Source organism: Candida orthopsilosis, assembly GCF_000315875.1.
Source record: "Candida orthopsilosis Co 90-125, chromosome 1 draft sequence".
Lineage (NCBI taxonomy): Eukaryota > Fungi > Ascomycota > Pichiomycetes > Serinales > Debaryomycetaceae > Lodderomyces > Lodderomyces orthopsilosis.
Window position 1 is genome coordinate 106,979 of NC_018292.1, and position 18,879 is coordinate 125,857.

The 18,879-nt window shown below is 37.6% G+C and overlaps 6 protein-coding genes across 6 annotated transcripts; 2 read left to right on the plus strand and 4 right to left on the minus strand. All coding sequences in view use genetic code 12, as the record gives it.

Annotated features, from left to right (window-relative positions):
- Positions 1-2,475: 2,475 nt before the first annotated feature.
- CORT_0A00530 (Ino2 transcriptional activator) lies at positions 2,476-4,110 on the plus strand (the record flags this gene model as incomplete). Its single annotated transcript, XM_003865839.1, has 1 exon — positions 2,476-4,110. The coding sequence occupies one exon, from the start codon at positions 2,476-2,478 to the stop codon at positions 4,108-4,110; it is 1,635 nt and encodes a 544-aa protein (XP_003865887.1).
- A 369-nt stretch (positions 4,111-4,479) lies between these two features.
- Positions 4,480-5,889, plus strand: CORT_0A00540 (hypothetical protein; the record flags this gene model as incomplete). Its single annotated transcript, XM_003865840.1, has 1 exon — positions 4,480-5,889. One exon carries the CDS (start codon positions 4,480-4,482, stop codon positions 5,887-5,889), a length of 1,410 nt encoding a protein of 469 aa, XP_003865888.1.
- A 199-nt stretch (positions 5,890-6,088) lies between these two features.
- On the minus strand, positions 6,089-10,162 carry CORT_0A00550 (Kin2 protein; the record flags this gene model as incomplete). The annotated part of the gene is made up of 1 exon (XM_003865841.1): positions 6,089-10,162. One exon carries the CDS (start codon positions 10,160-10,162, stop codon positions 6,089-6,091), a length of 4,074 nt encoding a protein of 1,357 aa, XP_003865889.1.
- A 711-nt stretch (positions 10,163-10,873) lies between these two features.
- Positions 10,874-11,469, minus strand: CORT_0A00560 (Atp17 mitochondrial ATPase complex subunit; the record flags this gene model as incomplete). Its single annotated transcript, XM_003865842.1, has 2 exons — positions 10,874-11,107; positions 11,407-11,469. The coding sequence occupies 2 exons, from the start codon at positions 11,467-11,469 to the stop codon at positions 10,874-10,876; spliced, it is 297 nt and encodes a 98-aa protein (XP_003865890.1).
- Positions 11,470-11,886: 417 nt separating this feature from the next.
- On the minus strand, positions 11,887-12,191 carry CORT_0A00570 (Lsm6 Lsm protein; the record flags this gene model as incomplete). Its single annotated transcript, XM_003865843.1, has 2 exons — positions 11,887-11,909; positions 11,975-12,191. The coding sequence occupies 2 exons, from the start codon at positions 12,189-12,191 to the stop codon at positions 11,887-11,889; spliced, it is 240 nt and encodes a 79-aa protein (XP_003865891.1).
- A 117-nt stretch (positions 12,192-12,308) lies between these two features.
- CORT_0A00580 (Nup192 protein) lies at positions 12,309-17,747 on the minus strand (the record flags this gene model as incomplete). The annotated part of the gene is made up of 1 exon (XM_003865844.1): positions 12,309-17,747. One exon carries the CDS (start codon positions 17,745-17,747, stop codon positions 12,309-12,311), a length of 5,439 nt encoding a protein of 1,812 aa, XP_003865892.1.
- Between the last annotated feature and the right edge of the window lie 1,132 nt (positions 17,748-18,879).

Here is an 18,879-nt window from a genome sequence, read left to right on the forward strand (position 1 = left end):
TCACAAAAGTTACAAGGATTTCAAATGTAAATGTAGATGTGTACTTGAGCTGATCCAGTGGAAACCCAAGAGGAGCCGAAGAGTTACAGACTGCCCATTGATCTCGGTTTATGGATGGAAACTCTAGTATTTGGTACCCCTGGTCTAAATACGATGATCAAAATCCATCAGCAAACAACTAAACTGATACTAAAGAGGCGGTTTTATCAAACGATGTCAACTTAAAGTACTATCCGTTACGCATAAGGCACTTTGGCCTATCTAAATTGGGGTTGAGTCATACGATGAATTGCAGACCATAGTACCCCCAAATTTAGTTTCGATCCTTTTAGTAGAATCCCTAGTAGCTTTGTCACGAGATTGATAGTTTTGCTTTTCCACTAAATCATTACATTGAACTTGGTTGAGTTGTTTTACTTTTTTTAAGCTGAGAGCAATGTTAATATCGTGAGATTGCTGCCCCACTATTTACATGAAAAGGCATATACCAAACGGCTTTCGTTGTTTAAAGCTTAAACAAAACGGGTAGACTATTGTAAACTTTGATAATGAAAATAATTTCCTATTTTAGTAGTTAATAAGTGGAAAACTAAAGTTTGAGGTTTTTAAATTTCTTTTTGTTTATGAGTTTTTGTATGATCAGCACTAATTTTAACTTAGTATTGCTTTTAAAGAAAAGGGACACTGGTAATTGAGAGAATGAAACACCCATTCGAAGCGATACTACCCTATACAACTGACACTAATACACTGAGTTAGTCCCGTTCTATTTACATATAATTCAGTTAAATACCGTACAACCGATGACGTTGGGAAAAAGCCAAGTAAAATTCTTTTGAATGATTGATTTACTGCGGTAGGGGTTCTTTTTGGTATATTATATACAGGAACTAAAAACCTTATAACAATTCTAGAAACTAAAACAAGAAAATAACACTCTGTCTTTAAAACCCTGTAACGTTGTGTTAATAGAGTTTGGGAAACAGATCGCCATAATTCTTTGGTAACATATTCAACTACATCGTCATGATACATCTTCTTTGCTGTACAATTGTGCCCTTTTTAAAACCGATGCGTCCCACCTCCCCCTGTTAGTGCATACAAACGAAGAAATTGAGGTGAAGTAGGCGGACTTATACGTAATTGAAAACAACACAAACTCTCCAAACACAAACAAAACAAAACAAACTTCGACCAGAGAGAGGTTATTGTTTTTACGTTTTCTGTTCGTTATCAATCAATCGACTATTGTAGGCGGAGTTTAGACATTAAAATAAGCGCATACTATTTTCTTCTCTTCAATCACTTTGTTATCTCTTTAATATGCATGTATGTAGAGTTTATTGACACTTTTGTAGAACATTCACATACAACACATTAGTTAGTTCAAGTAAATGACCAGGAAGTAAGTAAGTAAAAGAAAGATGGACACGAATGATTCGAATGGTTATGAGCAAAGAATAGCTTTACCCCACGACCCCCCTTCTCTATTGTATACCTCTCCATTTTGTAATTCATTCTCCGCAAAAAACTATTTGAGAAACTCCGTAAGACACATTAATAAAATATGTCATTGTTTGTTTTGCTGTTAATTCCAATTGTTTAATATAAGTGAAAAAAGGGGGGGTGGGGGGAGAGCAAAGTAAAATAAATCACTACACTTATTTTAGTGTAATATTAGTAGGAGTTAATGCAATACAACTTAAATTTTGTATAGTATCAATTGTTATAACATTCGTCTATAGAATATTGTCCTATAATACTCCGTTGATCCTTTATACACGACCTTATGTCTCTTTATTCTTCTGTATTTGGGGATATTACACAAACACACAATGATGTAATATATTGGTTGCGGAGTTAACCTGTATATAAACTGTTACCCAAAAATTATTCCTTGTCACATACATTATAACATATACACTACACTACACTACATTACAGTAGTATATATTCCCCCAGTTATTTCTAAGTATATATACAACGCAACATTTCACATAACTAACAAACACCAGAACATCAACAAACCAAGAGACCAAATATCCATCCATTTTTGACAACACGCACATTACTCATATTACACACATACCATTACTACCATTACTACCACTACTACTACTGCTACTACTGCTAAAACAAAAGAGCTTAAAGACAATACAAACAAAATTTTTTTTTGGGATTTTGGTTTTTGGATTTTGCTTTATTATTTGTCTAGATAAGTAAAATCTTTGTTATATATATATAAAGACAAATTAATAATTTCACAGGCAAAAATTAAACAACACACACATCTATAGGTATAACATTACACTTTGAATACCTATTACTATCGTTTTCAACAATAACAACTATCACCCAACCACAGACGTAGAAAAACACTATTCATTCGCACAAGTGACTAATATACACCAGAAAACACACAATATTTCAATATCACACAGCTGATCTATAAGTACTCCTGATAAGTGTGCTAATATGAACCAATCTTCACTACAAACAAATAGCACACCACTGCTGATGATGATGATGTCTTCACAACTAGATGCAGATGCGGCAGCTAACAGCAACGGATTTGACAACTTTTTGGATATTTTTTCAACTGATATGGATTTTGAACAAGCTTATTCAATGTATAATACATTACAACAAAAATCAGCAATTGGTACGTTTGAAGAGTTGAATAAAGTGCAAATGTTGAATTCGCAATATACTACTAATTTACCTACTCCACCACCACATCCACAACATCAGCAACAGCATTACTCTAGTGTGTCATCTGACTTACCCCAGGATGAATTTGCTGATTCTAGGCAACAGATACTAAATGGAGGACATCAATACATTCAAGAACAACCAAAACAACAACAACAGCCGCAGCAGCAAATAGAACAACAACAACTAGAACAACAACAACTAGAACAACAACAACTAGAACAACAACAACATCAACATCAACATCAACATCAACATCAACAACAACATCAACAAGAGGAAGAAAATGACGATTTTGATCATTTCTTCACCAATACTGAGTCAAATGCTCTTGAAAGATTTTTGGATAGTTTAACTAACCCAAAAGCAACTGCTGATCCATTACAATTTTATCAAAATAGTCGATCACCAAAGAGTAACAATAACAACAATATGGAATTTGATTTTAACTTTGAAATGCGTACAATGAATATACCTCCATTTACGAAACAAAGTCAAAAACCAGCACAACAACAACCGCAACAACAACTGCAACTGCAACAACAATTTCAAAATTATCAAGCACCACAATTGCATCAACCACAACCTTTTTATCCAACAGATACCAATTTCCATGCATCATCGTCTTCACCAATGACCATGTCTACGACTCATTCAAACGTCATGCAGGCACACTTTCAACAACAACCACATTCACAACCACAACACCACCAACAGCAACAATTGCAGGACCATGTTGCTCTTAAGAATGAACTAGCTGAAGCTTTCTCAGTGCCAGCAAAATCACCATTTTCTTCACCACCGCTTGAAAAACAAGTTAAAGAAGCAAAACAAGCGGAGCTTAAAGCTACAAGAAAGAGCCAAACAAAGCTGACCAAACTGTCAAAGAAGGATACCAAGACGGAGATAAAACAAGAAAGTATGTCGTTAACTTCCTCATCAAATTCACAGTTAATAACTCCACCTACATCAGGCGACGAAAGCAGGAAAAGACAAGGCATAGAAGAAGACGAAGAGGAAGAAGAATACGACTCCGACGATAACACCAACTCCACAACCTCCTCCTCCCCCAAAAGACAACTCAAAAAACGTAGACGTTCAACCAACAAACCCCTCCTATCAATCGAACAAAAACGATTAAACCATTCCCATTCAGAACAAAAACGTCGTCAATTGTGTAAACAAGCATACCAACGATGTCTTGAACAGATTATTGATTTGGATGCATTTGCTAAATTACCCGAATTAAATGAAGCTGAACGTAAAACTAAAAGAGCCAGAGTTAATAAAGAAGGATTACCTAACTTATCTAAACATGGCGCTTTAATGAGGATTAGTAATGAGATGACTTTGATTAAACAGTTGAATGATGGATTGAAGAAGTTGTTGGAGGGATAATTGGGGATATTGTTGTTAGAAAAATGTAATTTTAGTTCATGGAATGATAGATTATTGTTAGTGTATATATACGAAAATTATTTATGGGAAATACAAAGAGTTAACTTTTATTTATTTTAGACTTTTATAAAGTTGTAGAACTGAATGCTTTGGAGTCATGATTGAGTAAATCCTTTAGTGGCTTTGGTCTTTACTCTTTTATGGTTAAATAATATGCCAAATTGTGTGTCGCATAGAATATGTCAAAAATGACAAAGAAATGACAAAGAAAAGTATTTTCAACAAACCAAACTAAGTTTGAAAATTTCACATACTACGCGACTCTACTTCAAATCATCCTAAGCTTTGCCAAGCACTTCTTCACTGATAATGCCCTCTAGCCGCGTCGTGATAGATTCAAGTACAGAACCAACACCAACTCCCGAACCACAACAGTCTCATGTTCAACCCCCACCATCCCTAGACTCATTAATCATTGGAACTCAAGATCAAATCACAACATTATCCAAGCACGTACCACTACTCCTACCAAACCACTCCCCTGATCAACCATACGCCGAAACACTACAAAACCTACGTTCCTCATACAACTACACCTATGTAATCAACTGGTTATATAATTTCCGCGGATACTTGAAATTACACCTGGAATTTTTCGATGTTGATATTTTTGAATTGGAATTGTTGAATTATTTTCCTCAAAGCACGTATGATGATGGGTTTAGTAATGTGAGTCCCGCTGGTTCGAGTTCGGTGTTGTTTATAAATAAGTTGAAATCAGCTTTGATTCATTGTTTATTGGGCAATAAACATCCTGAGTTAAGTTTTGAACAAGTTATAAGACAAAATTTTGGTATTAGTACTCCATTGGGTGGTGTTGTTGAGGAAGTTATTAAGATCAAAGAGGATGGTGATGATACTGACCAGGATGGAAAACAACAGCAACAAGAAGAAGATGATCATGATTATGATGAGGTTGCTGAAGTGAATGTAGATAAGCAAGATTTACCTCAATTTGATTATTTATTGATTGAAGACAAGATTGAAGTGTTGTACATAATCATTGCCTATATCGCCACAACATATAAATTCAAAGACTGGATCGATCGACAATTCCCTAACCAACCAGAATTCTCCCGTATTGATCCAATTTTCATCACTGAAACCAACACATCCCCATCATCCAACGATGGAGATCAATCGCAATGGCTCTTGCTATTTGACAACAATCGATTATACAAGAGAACCATCTATTTCCCACAACTTGAAATACCCAAAAAACGTAAGCTTTCGCCAGAAGTCCCCAACGAATACTATCCCTCATCACGATTTGAAATATCTAAATCCGAAATCAAGCTTGAATTGATTGCGAAAAACATATTTGAATTCAACAATTACTTGATAAAACTTAAACGAAACAAATTCACGACATCACCACGTCACTTGATTAATAAATTAACAAGACCGAAATTTATTGAATCAATATTCCAAAATGAAATCAAAAAACGAAAGTTCATTGCAAACAAAAAGAAGGAAGTTCAATTGGCAGGATTATTGGCAGTTAGGAAAAGATCATCACGGTTGGAAGCTAAACAACAACAACAAAAGCTTTTGCAACAACAACAACAACAACAACAACAATTGGCAAATCAAGCTACTGGGTCGCGTACCATTGGTGGTCGTCATCTTCGTGATGTAAGTAATGGGAATGGTGAGAGTAATTTGAAGATGGGTAGTCAAAGTCGTTTCGAAAGAAGACAACAAAGACAAAATCGATGATTATAAAGGAGATTATAAATGGGTTTACTATGTAGTGCAGATAACATAACACATCTATTTTTCATGTTAATCCCACCATAGTATATAACCTCTAGCTTTTACTCTACTTTTACTTCTACGCCTAGATTTCAAAATTTAAAAAACCTAAAATTCACACAGTGCCTACTTAGCCTATACACATTTGCTATAGCTCTGTCACCTACAAGTTCATTTCATTCAAAATTTGACTAGCCAAAGTTTTATAATTCCAAGTGTTTCCCAACAACTTCTTAAATTGAACTCCATATAATCCAACAAGGGGAACTTTAACAATATGAATTTCAAACTTCAATGGGGACTTGGATCCACCACCACCAGTACCAGCACCTCCACCACTGCGACGTTGCTGGTGTTGCTGGTATTGTTGACTTGAATTACTAGCAGTACTAGTTGTACGTTGGTGATTAGCACGATGTTCAATCTTGGATGAAACCAACATATCACTTCCTCCCATGTATCCACTTAACGAATCAGCAGAATTGTCAAGTTCAAGAGTGTCATTGGCAAAATCAACTTCAGTTGGATTCGAACTCGTTCCATTGTTTCCATCACCATCATCTCCTTCATGATCTCCATACATTCCTCTAATGGTGCGTGCAGTGGCTGGAGTATTTGGTGGCATTTGTACTTGAGAATTGTTCTTTTTACGATAGGTATTGAGGAATGTATTGCCAATAGAAATTTTCCTTCGATGTCCTGAAGATCCACTTCCACCACCAACAGTTAATGACCTTTGTGGCTTGTTTTGAGAAGTGGATGGCGATAACGGCCCTCCTGCTTGAGCGTTAATGGATGATTGGCGATTTGGAGTTCGTGCACCTTCAGAGATAGCCTCCACTTTAGGATCATCAAATGAAGATGATTTCAACGTTGACGATTTCAGTCTAAATGCATCACCATATAGTTCATTCTCTTCTTCATTTTCATCATCGTTTGCATACGCATCCAAAATTTGATCTTCAGCATCATCCTCATGTTGTTGTGGCGGTGGTGGTAGTTGATGTTGTTCTTGTTGTTGCACTGAAGGCGTATGCACACAAATAAATCCACCCTTCACCTCTTGAAACCTGACTCCTAATCGACTCAATACATTAATAATGTTGTATCTGATAACTGGCAATGGCTTAGTTGAAGTCGTTTGTACACTAAAGAACCCTTTCAAGAACAAGGTCTTGCAGTGCTCAATCGATGGCATAGAACCGGGCTTGGCTTCATTGTATTGTTTGATAATCTCATCCTCTGTAAGTTGTGGCACTTCTTGAACTTCCATATCATCTAATTTAACATCATCAAACAAGGCACCAGCAGAACTCTCGTCAAATGATAATTCAGTATTATGTGGACTGGTGGAATGAGCAAGCTCCGGATTAGCATTACTTTGGGTAGCTGTATTACTTCTACCACGGCCATATGCATCTTTTCTAATTTGACCACCGACAGATTTAGCTCTTGCAGTTGGGTGCAATTTACGTGATGGGACAGTGAGCATCTGTTGTTTTGTTGATGTATTTTGGGTTACAGTATTGGTATTTGGATCATAGTTTGGTAACGGTGGCAAGTATTCCACAGGGATGAACCCGTGAGGTCTATTAGGTGTAGATGTAGATGCAGAATGAGCATGCATAGCCGTGTCTTGCTTCCTCTCTCTTCTGTCCGGTTTTGTAGGCGACAATCTTGCTCCTGATTCCTTTTCCTTTGCCGTCACCTTCATACTGACACCACGACGCACTAGTGGATCAAGAGTACTTTGTGAAGAATGAGGCAGAACTTTTGCAGAATCAAAGTCATGACCAGGCGGCGAAACAATCTTTGGAGATCCCGTTCCTTTCGATTTTTTACTTGATAGTTTCCTAAACAAGTTGTTGAAGCCAGCACCGCCTACAACACCTCCACCACCTTTGGTTGGGTCCAATGTATCAATCGGAGTCGTGCTTCTTGGGCTTCTTGGTTGTTGTTCGGGTATTTCTAGTTGGTCATTTCTAGTAGACCCTAGTGGTGGATTGTCAAAAGTGGAAGGAATAGCAGATGTGTGTGCTTGTTCGGGAACTGAGATAACGGGAGTTTTAGCAACTGGTGGAGCAACACTGGGTGATTGCTCGCGTTTTGGGTCCAACGTTTTCGAAGGAGAACCAGTAAACGTCTCAATAATTCTTGGTTGTGGAGTGTTGGGTATTTCTTTAGCTGGGTTATACAGCCCTACTATAGGAACTTGAGTAGCGGTCTCGTGAGAGTATTGTTGTGTTCTAGATTGTGGATCACCAGTCTTGATAGGCTGAGGGGTATAATCCTCCTTCGGTGTTGGTAAGGATGTATAAGCTTGTTGCTGCTGTTGCTGCTGCTGTTGTAAAAGCTTTTGTTGCTGAATGTGCTGCTGGTATTGTAACTGTTGTTGCTTCTGTTGTTCTTGTTGAGCAATTTGGGCCTTGATGGCCTCTTCTTTAGCCTTTTTCCTCTTTCTCATTTCAACGACTAAATAGTAAATTGAAATTAACGGATGAAACCCACCAGTGGGATCAGGAAGAATATTAGAGTTTGGGGCAGATGCGTATTCCTTACCTTGTCTAGTGACATTGTACCAATTTTCAGTACTCATTTGATATTCAACACTAGTGAGTAATGTAGTCAATTCTTCAGTCACTGTTTGTGCTGACCCTAAATCAAATGCAGCAATCTGCTTAATAACCTCTGGATCCAATGGTAAACGTAAAGGTTCTCTTCGGGGGAGATAGTTGGAAACTTTATGATCATAGCCTTTGTTCATCCAAGGATGTGAGCAAATCTCATAAAGAGAAGCTCTCTTGTTAGGATCCACAACCAACATTCTTGACAATAGATTAATGCACTCTTTCGAGAGAAAGTTTGGGTATTCCACATTACCCTTTTTGATCTTTTCATGCAAAACGGAGACAGACTGATCGTCGAAAGGTACTTTCCCACAAACCAACACATAGAGCACCACACCAAACGACCAAATGTCAACTTCTGGTCCTATATAAGGCTTAGCACTAAGCAATTCAGGGGCAGCAAAATAAAGCGAACCACAATAGGTTTTCAATAAATTTTTTGGAGAATACAAATTGGACAATCCAAAGTCGATAATCTTTACATCACCCTTTTCGTTGATCATGATGTTTTCGATCTTAAGATCTCTGTGCACCACGTTATTTCTATGACAATAATCCAACGCAGATGCAATTCCTCGAGCAAACTTTCTAGCATGCTTCTCTTTCAAAGATCCATGAGCAACGATATAATCCAACATTTGTCCACCTTCGATGTATTCAAACAACATGTAGTAATGGTTGGTCATGGGCACCATCTCGTACAATCTGCAAATAAACGGATGAAATAATAATCTACCAAGTGCACCTTCTCTAATGGTACGCTTGTCCCTTGCCAACTCCTTTTCAAACTCCTTATGTCTTTGTGCGGCTTCCTGAGACGTTTGTGGTGGTGGATCATGAGCATGAGCTCGCTGGTAAAGCTTTGCAGCTCGAGGTATAATCTTAACAGCACAAATTTCATGGGTTGTATTATGTTGAGCCAACTTCACCTTCCCCATAGACCCAGCCCCAATAGTTTTTACAAAGTTCCAGTCACCGATGGACTTCCTGTGAAATTGTTGCTGCTGTTGTGGTGGTTGCTGCAGATGATGCGATTGTCGTTGTTGCTGCAGGTGGTGTTGCTGTTGCAGCGGTGGTTGCGATGGCGATGGCGATGGCGTTGGTTGTGGTTGATGCGACTGCTGAGATACGTACATAGTTTGCGGCTGTTTATTAGTATCGTATTGATGCGACAGTGTTTGCCTTTGCTGTTGTGGAGTTTGTTGGCGTTGTTGTGATTGATGATTAGAATACTGGCTCGGAGTCATCGGACTACGGTTCATTTGTTGCAAAGAGTTCTGCCCCTGTGACATCTTACTCAGCGCGGGAGAAGCCACCTCCCTTGGCTTAGGGAGTGGTTTGGGATTACCTCTGACTCCTGGTGCATTTGTTGCACCCACGGGGGTTGATGCAGGTGATGGGATTGATAGAGGTGGTAACAACTGCGCATCCAGACTTCTTTCATTCAGCCCTGTAGAACTCATTTCTGATTTCGTCTTCAAATTCCCACTGGTACTTCTCAACATACGCGGGGTTGCTGGATGTGAAGCAAAGGGTGTACTTGACTGGTTACCATCTGGTAACTGACTTTTGCTTGTATCACTCTGAATAAAAGGTTGATCGGCATCCATATTAGTTGATATATCTGTTGTATTGAGTTTGAATGCAATTGATTGTAAATAAATTAAAATTAAAATCGATATCGATTACACAACCCTCGATCGATGCAATTGTTTTGACTTTGCCTCCTTTTTGGATATTCTTGAAGACGCTCTATTGGCCAATTTATTTATGACAGGTATTGAGTAAGTGATACCTTCAAGTTTAATTCTTCAACCAAACGTACACACTAATCTTATCGTTCTCTATGAAGGAGTCAATTGATAATTGCTTATCCCAAATCTTTGGGCTACGTTAATTTTTAGTTAGGAATAGAATGAGAAGAAAGAAAAAATAAAAAAGAACCTCTCAACCCTTTTTCCATATTTAATCCTTTTGTTGGTATCATTCAACTCAACGAAAAGGGCTTAGAAATGTAAACGCGAACAACTGAAATTGTACGGAATTGCATGACCGTTGAAAGCTGTATGTAATTGGGTACGGCATGTAGAAATACTACTGGAATTGATCGTCACACTCTTCATATAGATTAAACCCAAAATACGGAAGTTCTAAAAGGTCGTGCGAGATTTACAAGACGTCCAACTGGAATTGAAACAATCAACAACAACAATCAAGAGTAGCTACATACATAAGGTCTAGTTTCAGGAATATTTATACATTATACTGTATAGCTTTACTTCAAAATGCATCCCCTTGAAATCATCTATAAATCCAATTCTCTAGTGATGAGCTTTTAAGTGTTGGTATTCCAAAGAGTAACCAAAGATGAGGACAACAAGAGCCAAATGAAGCAATGGTTTACCTGAAGCGTTGTCGCCATCAAAGTAAGCGGCCCTGTATCTTGCCAATGGGTTTGTTGGCTTTTTGGCAGCTGGTGCTTGTCCTTGTGGCAACTTCTTGTAGAATGAAACAACTTCTTGCATTCTTTTGGCATTTGGAGCTGAGCCAAGATTCTGTAGGAAACGTTAGTATATGACTCGTTTGAGAAGGGGATATTTAAAGATTCAAATGGTTGGTTGTATAGACATTGAACTTTCATTAGGGCCATATATTTGCAAATATTGGCAAGGTACCAAACGGGAAAATCACACTGTCTCATTTAATATCCCATAAAATGTCTCTTTTAGATCAATTGTGGTTACTGAATACATGTTCATCTCTTAATCTAAAGCTGATCGTGTTGGCCATTGCTTCATACATGTGTGAACCCTTTCTCTCCTCTTCAAGCCCCATGCTGTGACATCTTACATACCTTTGCGGAAGCAATCTTTGGTGGAATCAATGACGACAATTGTCTTCTAATAACAAATGACATGGTTGATGATCTTAGTCTGTTGTTGAAGAACGTTCTCTGTTCAGCAAATCCGATTTTTTTTTTCGCTTTTCTCTATTCTGGTCTCTCAATACGTTGATTCTATTTGACAAAAGTTTTTCAGATAATTGGAAATTGTGCACGACGGTCGTTTACGAACTCTACATTGACTGGGTTAGCCTAAGAACCGGTCTGATGCCTCTTGGATCCTTCTCAGCTTATATTATTGAATGGAATTATATACAAACCTATCTTACAGCTTAAAAACACATTTCACGGGATATGTTCCATGTTCATGGCCCATGAGCAAGCTCGCTTAGGACCTCAAGCAGCTATAGCCATTAGCTATCCCTAGTCGGTTCACGTATTCATAGTATTCCACTATTCACTACCCTGCCTTACCAATGTCATTCATCTCATTCAATTTTCAGTGATGTACAAAACTAGACAAATTCCGTTAGTATTAATTCACCCAATCCGTGAAAAGTAAATACTTCAAAATACATACCAGTGTTTCCTCTAAGAAACAAGTCACCATAGTCTCTAGTTACGTCGCCATTGATAAATTCTTTACCATTCTCTAATACGACATTCATGTACCCATCAATGGTTTGCAAGTCACCGCGATATTCAACTCCACTGTACAACTTGACTCTCACTGGAGAGCCTATTAGGTCACCTAAGAACTTGGATGGATCAGTTCTATCAAATTCAGAGTCTGACATCGATACGTGGAGGAGTATTCTATGCAATGTGTAATGCTCTTTGAAATGTGAAGATAAAACTGCAAGAGTGTTTCGCGAAAAACAAAAGGTCGTGAAATATGTTCAAATATTTTAAATCTATGTACTAACTATTGAGTCTATCACTGTAAATAAACGTACCAATTTTTGCAACAATTGAATCTCATTACCTTCTTTTTCATAAAGTGCCTTACTGACTTGGCCACTTTCCAATAAATAATCCCTTTTCAAAACACCCATAACTAACTCATCAACCGCTTTCATAAACTGTCCGGTTTGCACCACCCCCGGTTTGTAAGTTGGACCCATAGAAAGTAGGACAGTTGTCACCAATTCAAATACAGGAACAACCAACTCATTCAAGGAAATCGTGTCTTCGTGTTTGGATTCTGGATTGACCAAGTCTGACAATGATAATGGTGTATCCAAAAGCACTCTTATTCTGATATTCTTGAAATCCTGAACTTCATGCACATTCAATGTTAATCCTAAATCTGGATCAATCTTCAAGAACTCCAAGTTTGTTAAAGTCACAAATAGCTCATTCTGCACCAATTGTAATGCCCCCTTTTGAGACTGAGCTATTTTTATGAGTAGGTATATATTCGCCTTAAAGGCTGTAAGCTCAACGAAAAGTTCATTAAATGTCAATTCAGAAGTTTTAGACGTGGCCAACTTGATCACTTGATCAGTTCGTCTTAAAGCACGAATAACTTGTGACAAAAAGCTCTGTTTGAGGATGTGATTCGAAATAAAGTCCGATTGGCTCAGACCTTCCAACTTCAAAAAAGACTCAATCAAGAAGATTGAATTGATTCGCGATAAGCCTTCAGAGTACAAGGCGTCATTAGTCAAAATTGGCAAAAGTTTCTTATGAATAGAACTCACCAAGTCCAAAAGCTTCTCAGATAATGATGGGTTTTGAAAAACCTTCAGTATAAACTTACTCAATATCGAATACAATTCTGACCTCATGTTTGGAGTAGCATGAGAATTGATTACTCCGGAAATACAAGTTTGAAATAATGGCATAAGTTGCCCCACGACCAAATTTGCTTGTTTGTCATTCTCAAAATTGAAGAACTTGCTCACGTAGATATCAAATAGTGAGGCGCATAGTGATACCAACTCTTCTGAGAACACTGTGTCTGATTCTAGATAAATCAAAACTTTCGGCAAAAGGGAGTTAAAAACATCTACGATGAAATCGCTTGTAGTTACTTGATCTTGCAACACCAATACTAACTGACACCACGAGATTAAACATTTCAATTGAACATCGCGTGAATTGTTCATCACAAGATACTTTGTCACAAACTCCTGCATTTTGTTTCCCTCCGCCATAACCTCCTCGCTGTACTGTTGCTTCGACTCAGGAGTGACCATGTTTGAACTTTGACATAATATTTTGTAGATCTTTTCCAAAATGGTATAATCTAAAGTATAATTCGGTCCTTGTACTTGCTTCAAAATTGCCTCAACGTTGAACGAACGATTCAAATAGTCATACTTTTCAACTTCAAAGTTCCTAAAACTAAAGTTCAAGACATCAAGGAAGTCAATAATTTTAGCTGTCCCATTGGGGAACTGGTTTTTAGAAATCAAAAGCTCAGAATAATACTTCTTCTGGGTGGTTGACTGCATATTATAAAGCTCCAATGATAATAATTTTAATGCCAATTCACGTTGTGTAATGAACGCGGTAAATGTATTAATGCTTGGTAATGAGCTGATGAAGTAATTTTCGGCGCTGACTCCAAGATCTCCATCAAATTCATATCCACACCAACTTGTCATCAAGTCTAATTTTGGTTGGAAGCTGACCAATTTCTCGACTAAATTGTGATCACGCACCCTGTTCATGGTTATCGATGAAGAATCTGGGTTTGAACAGAGCTTAATCAAAATCTCTAAAATCAATGATGACAACTTTGCAGGTCCAACATCAACAACATGTCTGTTGCCGTTTCCAAAATCCAACTCTGAAATCAAATTTAGACTATCTCTCAACGTGCCTAGAAGAATGTCTAGCAATGTCGTGTGCTCTGAATCGCTCAAGCTCAAAGTGTTTGCTTTGATGTTGAACCCCAATAAGAAGTGAGAAATACTGAGTGCCCTTTTTGCAGGATCGAGTAGACTGGCAAGAAGGTCTAGAATCTCGAACTTGATCTCCAAAGTATCTTCAATTTCTTCAAATTTCTCAATGAAAGCAAATTTAATCTTCTCTGATTCATCGATGTTTAAAAACGTAGTGAGTAAACGATCACTACCCAACAACGGGTCCGCTTCAGACTTGCTACTTCTAAAATGATCTGCTTTCCCCAACTTGCTTAATATCTTCAAGGCATTGCGTGAAATTGAATTGTCACAATTGACAAATAATGCAATGTGAGCAACAGAAGACAAGTTGAATAAAATTACGTCATAAAAGGTTTTGATACCCGATAACCCAACAATTTTCGAGTGATAAATGTTGTCGAAAATGGAAGTTGGTTGACTCAACACCTTAGTCATAGATGTGTTGATACTCATGATAGAGTTCCTATGAACTGGCTGATGCAGTATGTTTTTGCGAGCCAATACCGGTAACAAATGTTCACGGAAATTATCTTGCATACCTAACAAAGTATTAAACACATTTAGTGCTTGATTAACCAAAGTTGCAATATCACCGGAAGCATTGACTGATTCCACTCCATGATCGATGATTTTGAATAGCGCAGTGTAAGCACTACTGTCGAAAAAGCATGTGAATACTGCTAGTGAATGATGTAACTTCACGAACAACTCATAATTGATAGGTAAACCTGGGATCAATGAATCAAAGATAGACTCAAAAGATCTAAAGTCCCTGATAATGTTCAATGCAGACTCACTCAAGAATACCCAATCAATTTCATGCAATGATTCGACGCACAATTGAAGCAAAAGCATCTGTAAAGAATCTCTATACAGCTCATTTGATAAGCTATGTGACTTACCCAACACATCAACCAAAAGAAATTCAATGTATGGCCAAATTCCGATTTTATTGTTTGGTCTGTAGCCGTATCCTAAATCACAAGGATAAGCCAATGTATACTTCTGGGTGCCATCTGGATTCAACGGTTGCAACAATTTCTTAACAAGGTCAGCAAAATTGAGCACCTGACTGTAATGAGTCAAGTTATTTGCAAACACTTCGATTGTTCCTATTGATCTCTTTCTCGAGTATTTTTTTCTCTCCAGCTGATTACTAAACAAATCATTCGGTTGGGGTTGGGTTAAATGTAATCCATGGTACATCCAACGGTCTAACAACTTCCATGATTCATACCTTATAAATGAATCGTCATTGTTTTCAGCCAAATTTCCTAAAAGTTGGAAAATCAAGTTCAGCAATACAATTCTGGAGTCGTCGCTAACGTGAATATCAGGCAAGTTTATATAGCTCGGATTCATTGTGGAGTTATGTGCATTGACATCAACTTGCAAAACTTTACCCCCATTTATTAAGTTGTCAAACTCTAAAAACCCCTTTATAATTGGCATAAATCTATTGAAGGCTATAGTTTTGATTTGGTTTGCTCGCTCAGAACCTGACAAGTTTATCATTATTGATGAAATCAATCTCACAAATCCAGATATTGAAACTATGGAGTCTTCGGCAAGCTCAATAACAATTTTGTTCTCACCATTGTCTTTAACATCTCCAACGCCTTTATTGGAAAAAACTAGCTCGTGACGTTTATGGTATATACTCAATTGGCCATCCAAGTCTTGTTCAAAGTTGCTGTTTAAAGACTCGATATAATAGTTTAATGAATCAAATATTGAGTCAATTGAAATTCTTGAATAATCATTTTTCTTCGAATGAGTGTTGTTGTTGATTAAAATATCCCATATCTTGCTTGCAATATTGGAGCCACCTGACGATAACGACGCCAAAAGAATACTGAAACTAGCAGCAATCAAGGGTGAGGTGTTATTGTGCAAACCCCAAGATATAAATCCGAGCACTTCATTTGTATTGCACTCATCAGTCCAAAATGCCGAGCACAACTCAGGTCTATTGTTGCAATTGTAAGCAAAAGCCAAATAAAATCTCTCCAAGTCTGCACGTTGAGCAATTTCATCTAGCTCCAGTAGCTGTGGATGCTCTGCCTTTGTACGCTCCTCATTGTCACTATCTTCGTCACTCACTTCTTCATTTCTATCCAGAAAAGATAAAGCAAAATCTTCTTCGCTATCTCGTAAAGAAGTTAATACTAACGCCGCATCTGCAATGAAAGTACTAAAAAAATGCTGTAACAAGGGAGATATCAAGGAATCATTTAGCTCTGGGTTCAATTTCAAGAAAGATACATCAACCAATTTAATCACATTCACGAATTCCGGTCTCTGTTTGGCCAAATTCAAAAGCTCTGTTGAACCTTGGTATACAAATTTTTTTGGTGCAAATGGTGGTACTGTTCTTTGTAGTAACGATCTGAAGTCATATGTATCAGACAATTCAAAAACACGTCGCGTTTCTGGTGTGCTTGTCTCGGCACAATAGCTCAATAATAGTTCCATTACTCCAATTGAAATTAGCAGCTCCATATGAGTAATTATATTCTTTTGAAAATCATATTTCTTGGTATCGTTGTGTTTGCACCAAGGAATAAACTCAGTTAAAAAAATGAATCCAGTTACGATTTCAAATCCATGAAGTTGAGCTTGTGATAGATCAAACACACCCTCTTTTCGGTCCACGGGGATGGGCTTTGTAATAAATGTATACAACTTATCAATCAAACCTGTGCTCTCCCTTGCTTTAACGTGAAAATTCAAAACAAATGGAAAGAAATGAAAGACAAAAAGGTCGTCATTTTGCAACAGTTTCACCACTTTCACCACCTTTTCGTAATTTTCAATCGTTCCGATGTCATCGAAATAAGATTCACTCAATGCATATAACAATGTGCCCAATAGTTCGTGAAATTTGAACAATTGAGACCTCACAAAATTAACTCCATTAACAAATACCAAGTTCAGCAAGTTCCCTGTTACCTTTTGTTTGTCAATCAAGTCATTCGAAATGCCAATTAGTTTATAGACCTTGTGGTAGCTTGCAATAACGTTATCGAAAACTTCGATCGGGTTCAAAGCCAATATCCTATTCCCTATGAGGTAAATCAAAATGTTTAAAATGTATTCGCCTCGACTGAAGTATGACAACTTCGCACTGTCCATTAACGATGTCCCCTTTCTATAACTAACATCTTCACTATAGAACAACAACTCCGCTGTGCAAACCTCATCTAGATCGAGCTCAGTAGCTAACAAAACACTCAACTCAAGAAATTCTTGGTTCAACTGCACCTCATCGCCATTGCTGAATTTAATTACAGAATTCAACTTATTTCGAGATTCTGTCAGTGGTGATGGGGTTTTCAATACTTCCGTGAGATCATGGGATATACTTGATAAATCAATAGATGAAACATCAACATCGGACTGAAACTTAATTGCATTGTATATGTCCGCAAACAAATCTGGTGACCAATGAGCGGACATTGTATTGTATCTAGTTTGTATGGGATAATGATTGCTTATGAAAACATGTTCAGGTTGATGCCAGTTTTTTTTCGGGCTACCCAAGTTCAACGCTACCAAAAATTGGGAATGGGATTGTTGCAAACTATAAACAAACAACTTCGTAATTCACTCTATCACAACACCAACACATGGTTCACCCCAAAAGGAAGAAAAACAAATTGTTGATGCTTTTGAAGTGAAAAGGTCCTGCAACAGTCTGATTTTTAATGAGCTTGGCTATTTTCTCGGCATCTACGCTGACTCAATCCTGAATGCCAGGCAGTCTCAACAAAGGGAAGCAGGTGTTAAGTTTAGAACTGGAAACTTCACAGAAACAGATGATAACATTTTGACAGAAACAATTATAAGAGATTACAAGCATGGAATTCTCAAGAATGAAAAAAGAATCGTATAATTGGCGACGTCATTTGTCCAAATAGACGACTCGACCCTGATGTTGACCAAAAATTGGTTCAAATAATACGTGAAACGTCATCAAGAACTTTGTCTCACCCCTGGCACTTTGATAATGTTCCCCAAGACATCAGTTGAAATCAATATTTCAAAGTATTTCATTATATTGAAAGCTATGATTCAAAATTGTGAAATACTACCGGAAAATAGTTGTAATTTCACTGTTATTGCTTTAAAATTGAAAGGAGCTCTATATACGGATATGTTTGGAAGCATGAAGGGATTCAATGTATTGGGTGAGAGGTTAATTGTTTTTACATTTGAATGCACATTGGGGGATGGCCCCTCAATACCTTCTTTGATTATTACTCTCACAGATCAAAACGATCAGCTAATACCACGACTTCTTCCGCGACCTGACAGGTGGAACTCTATTGCCACCAGTGTTAGCCAAGTCAATGATGCTTGTGTCTCCTATTGACTCAAACATAACTTTTTACTTCAATCAGCCCCAGAAGACAAATAGCAATGGTGCTTGCTCTTAAGTGGTGTGTCTGACCTGATGCATTTCCACGACTTTTTCAAAATTTGTCTCACTAATAAAGTGTATCCCATCTTATTGCCTCAAAAAATACTCCAGCTATGCCTGCCGATAGATTTTGGCCTTGCTGGTCAGCTCAAAAAGGTTTTCAATTAA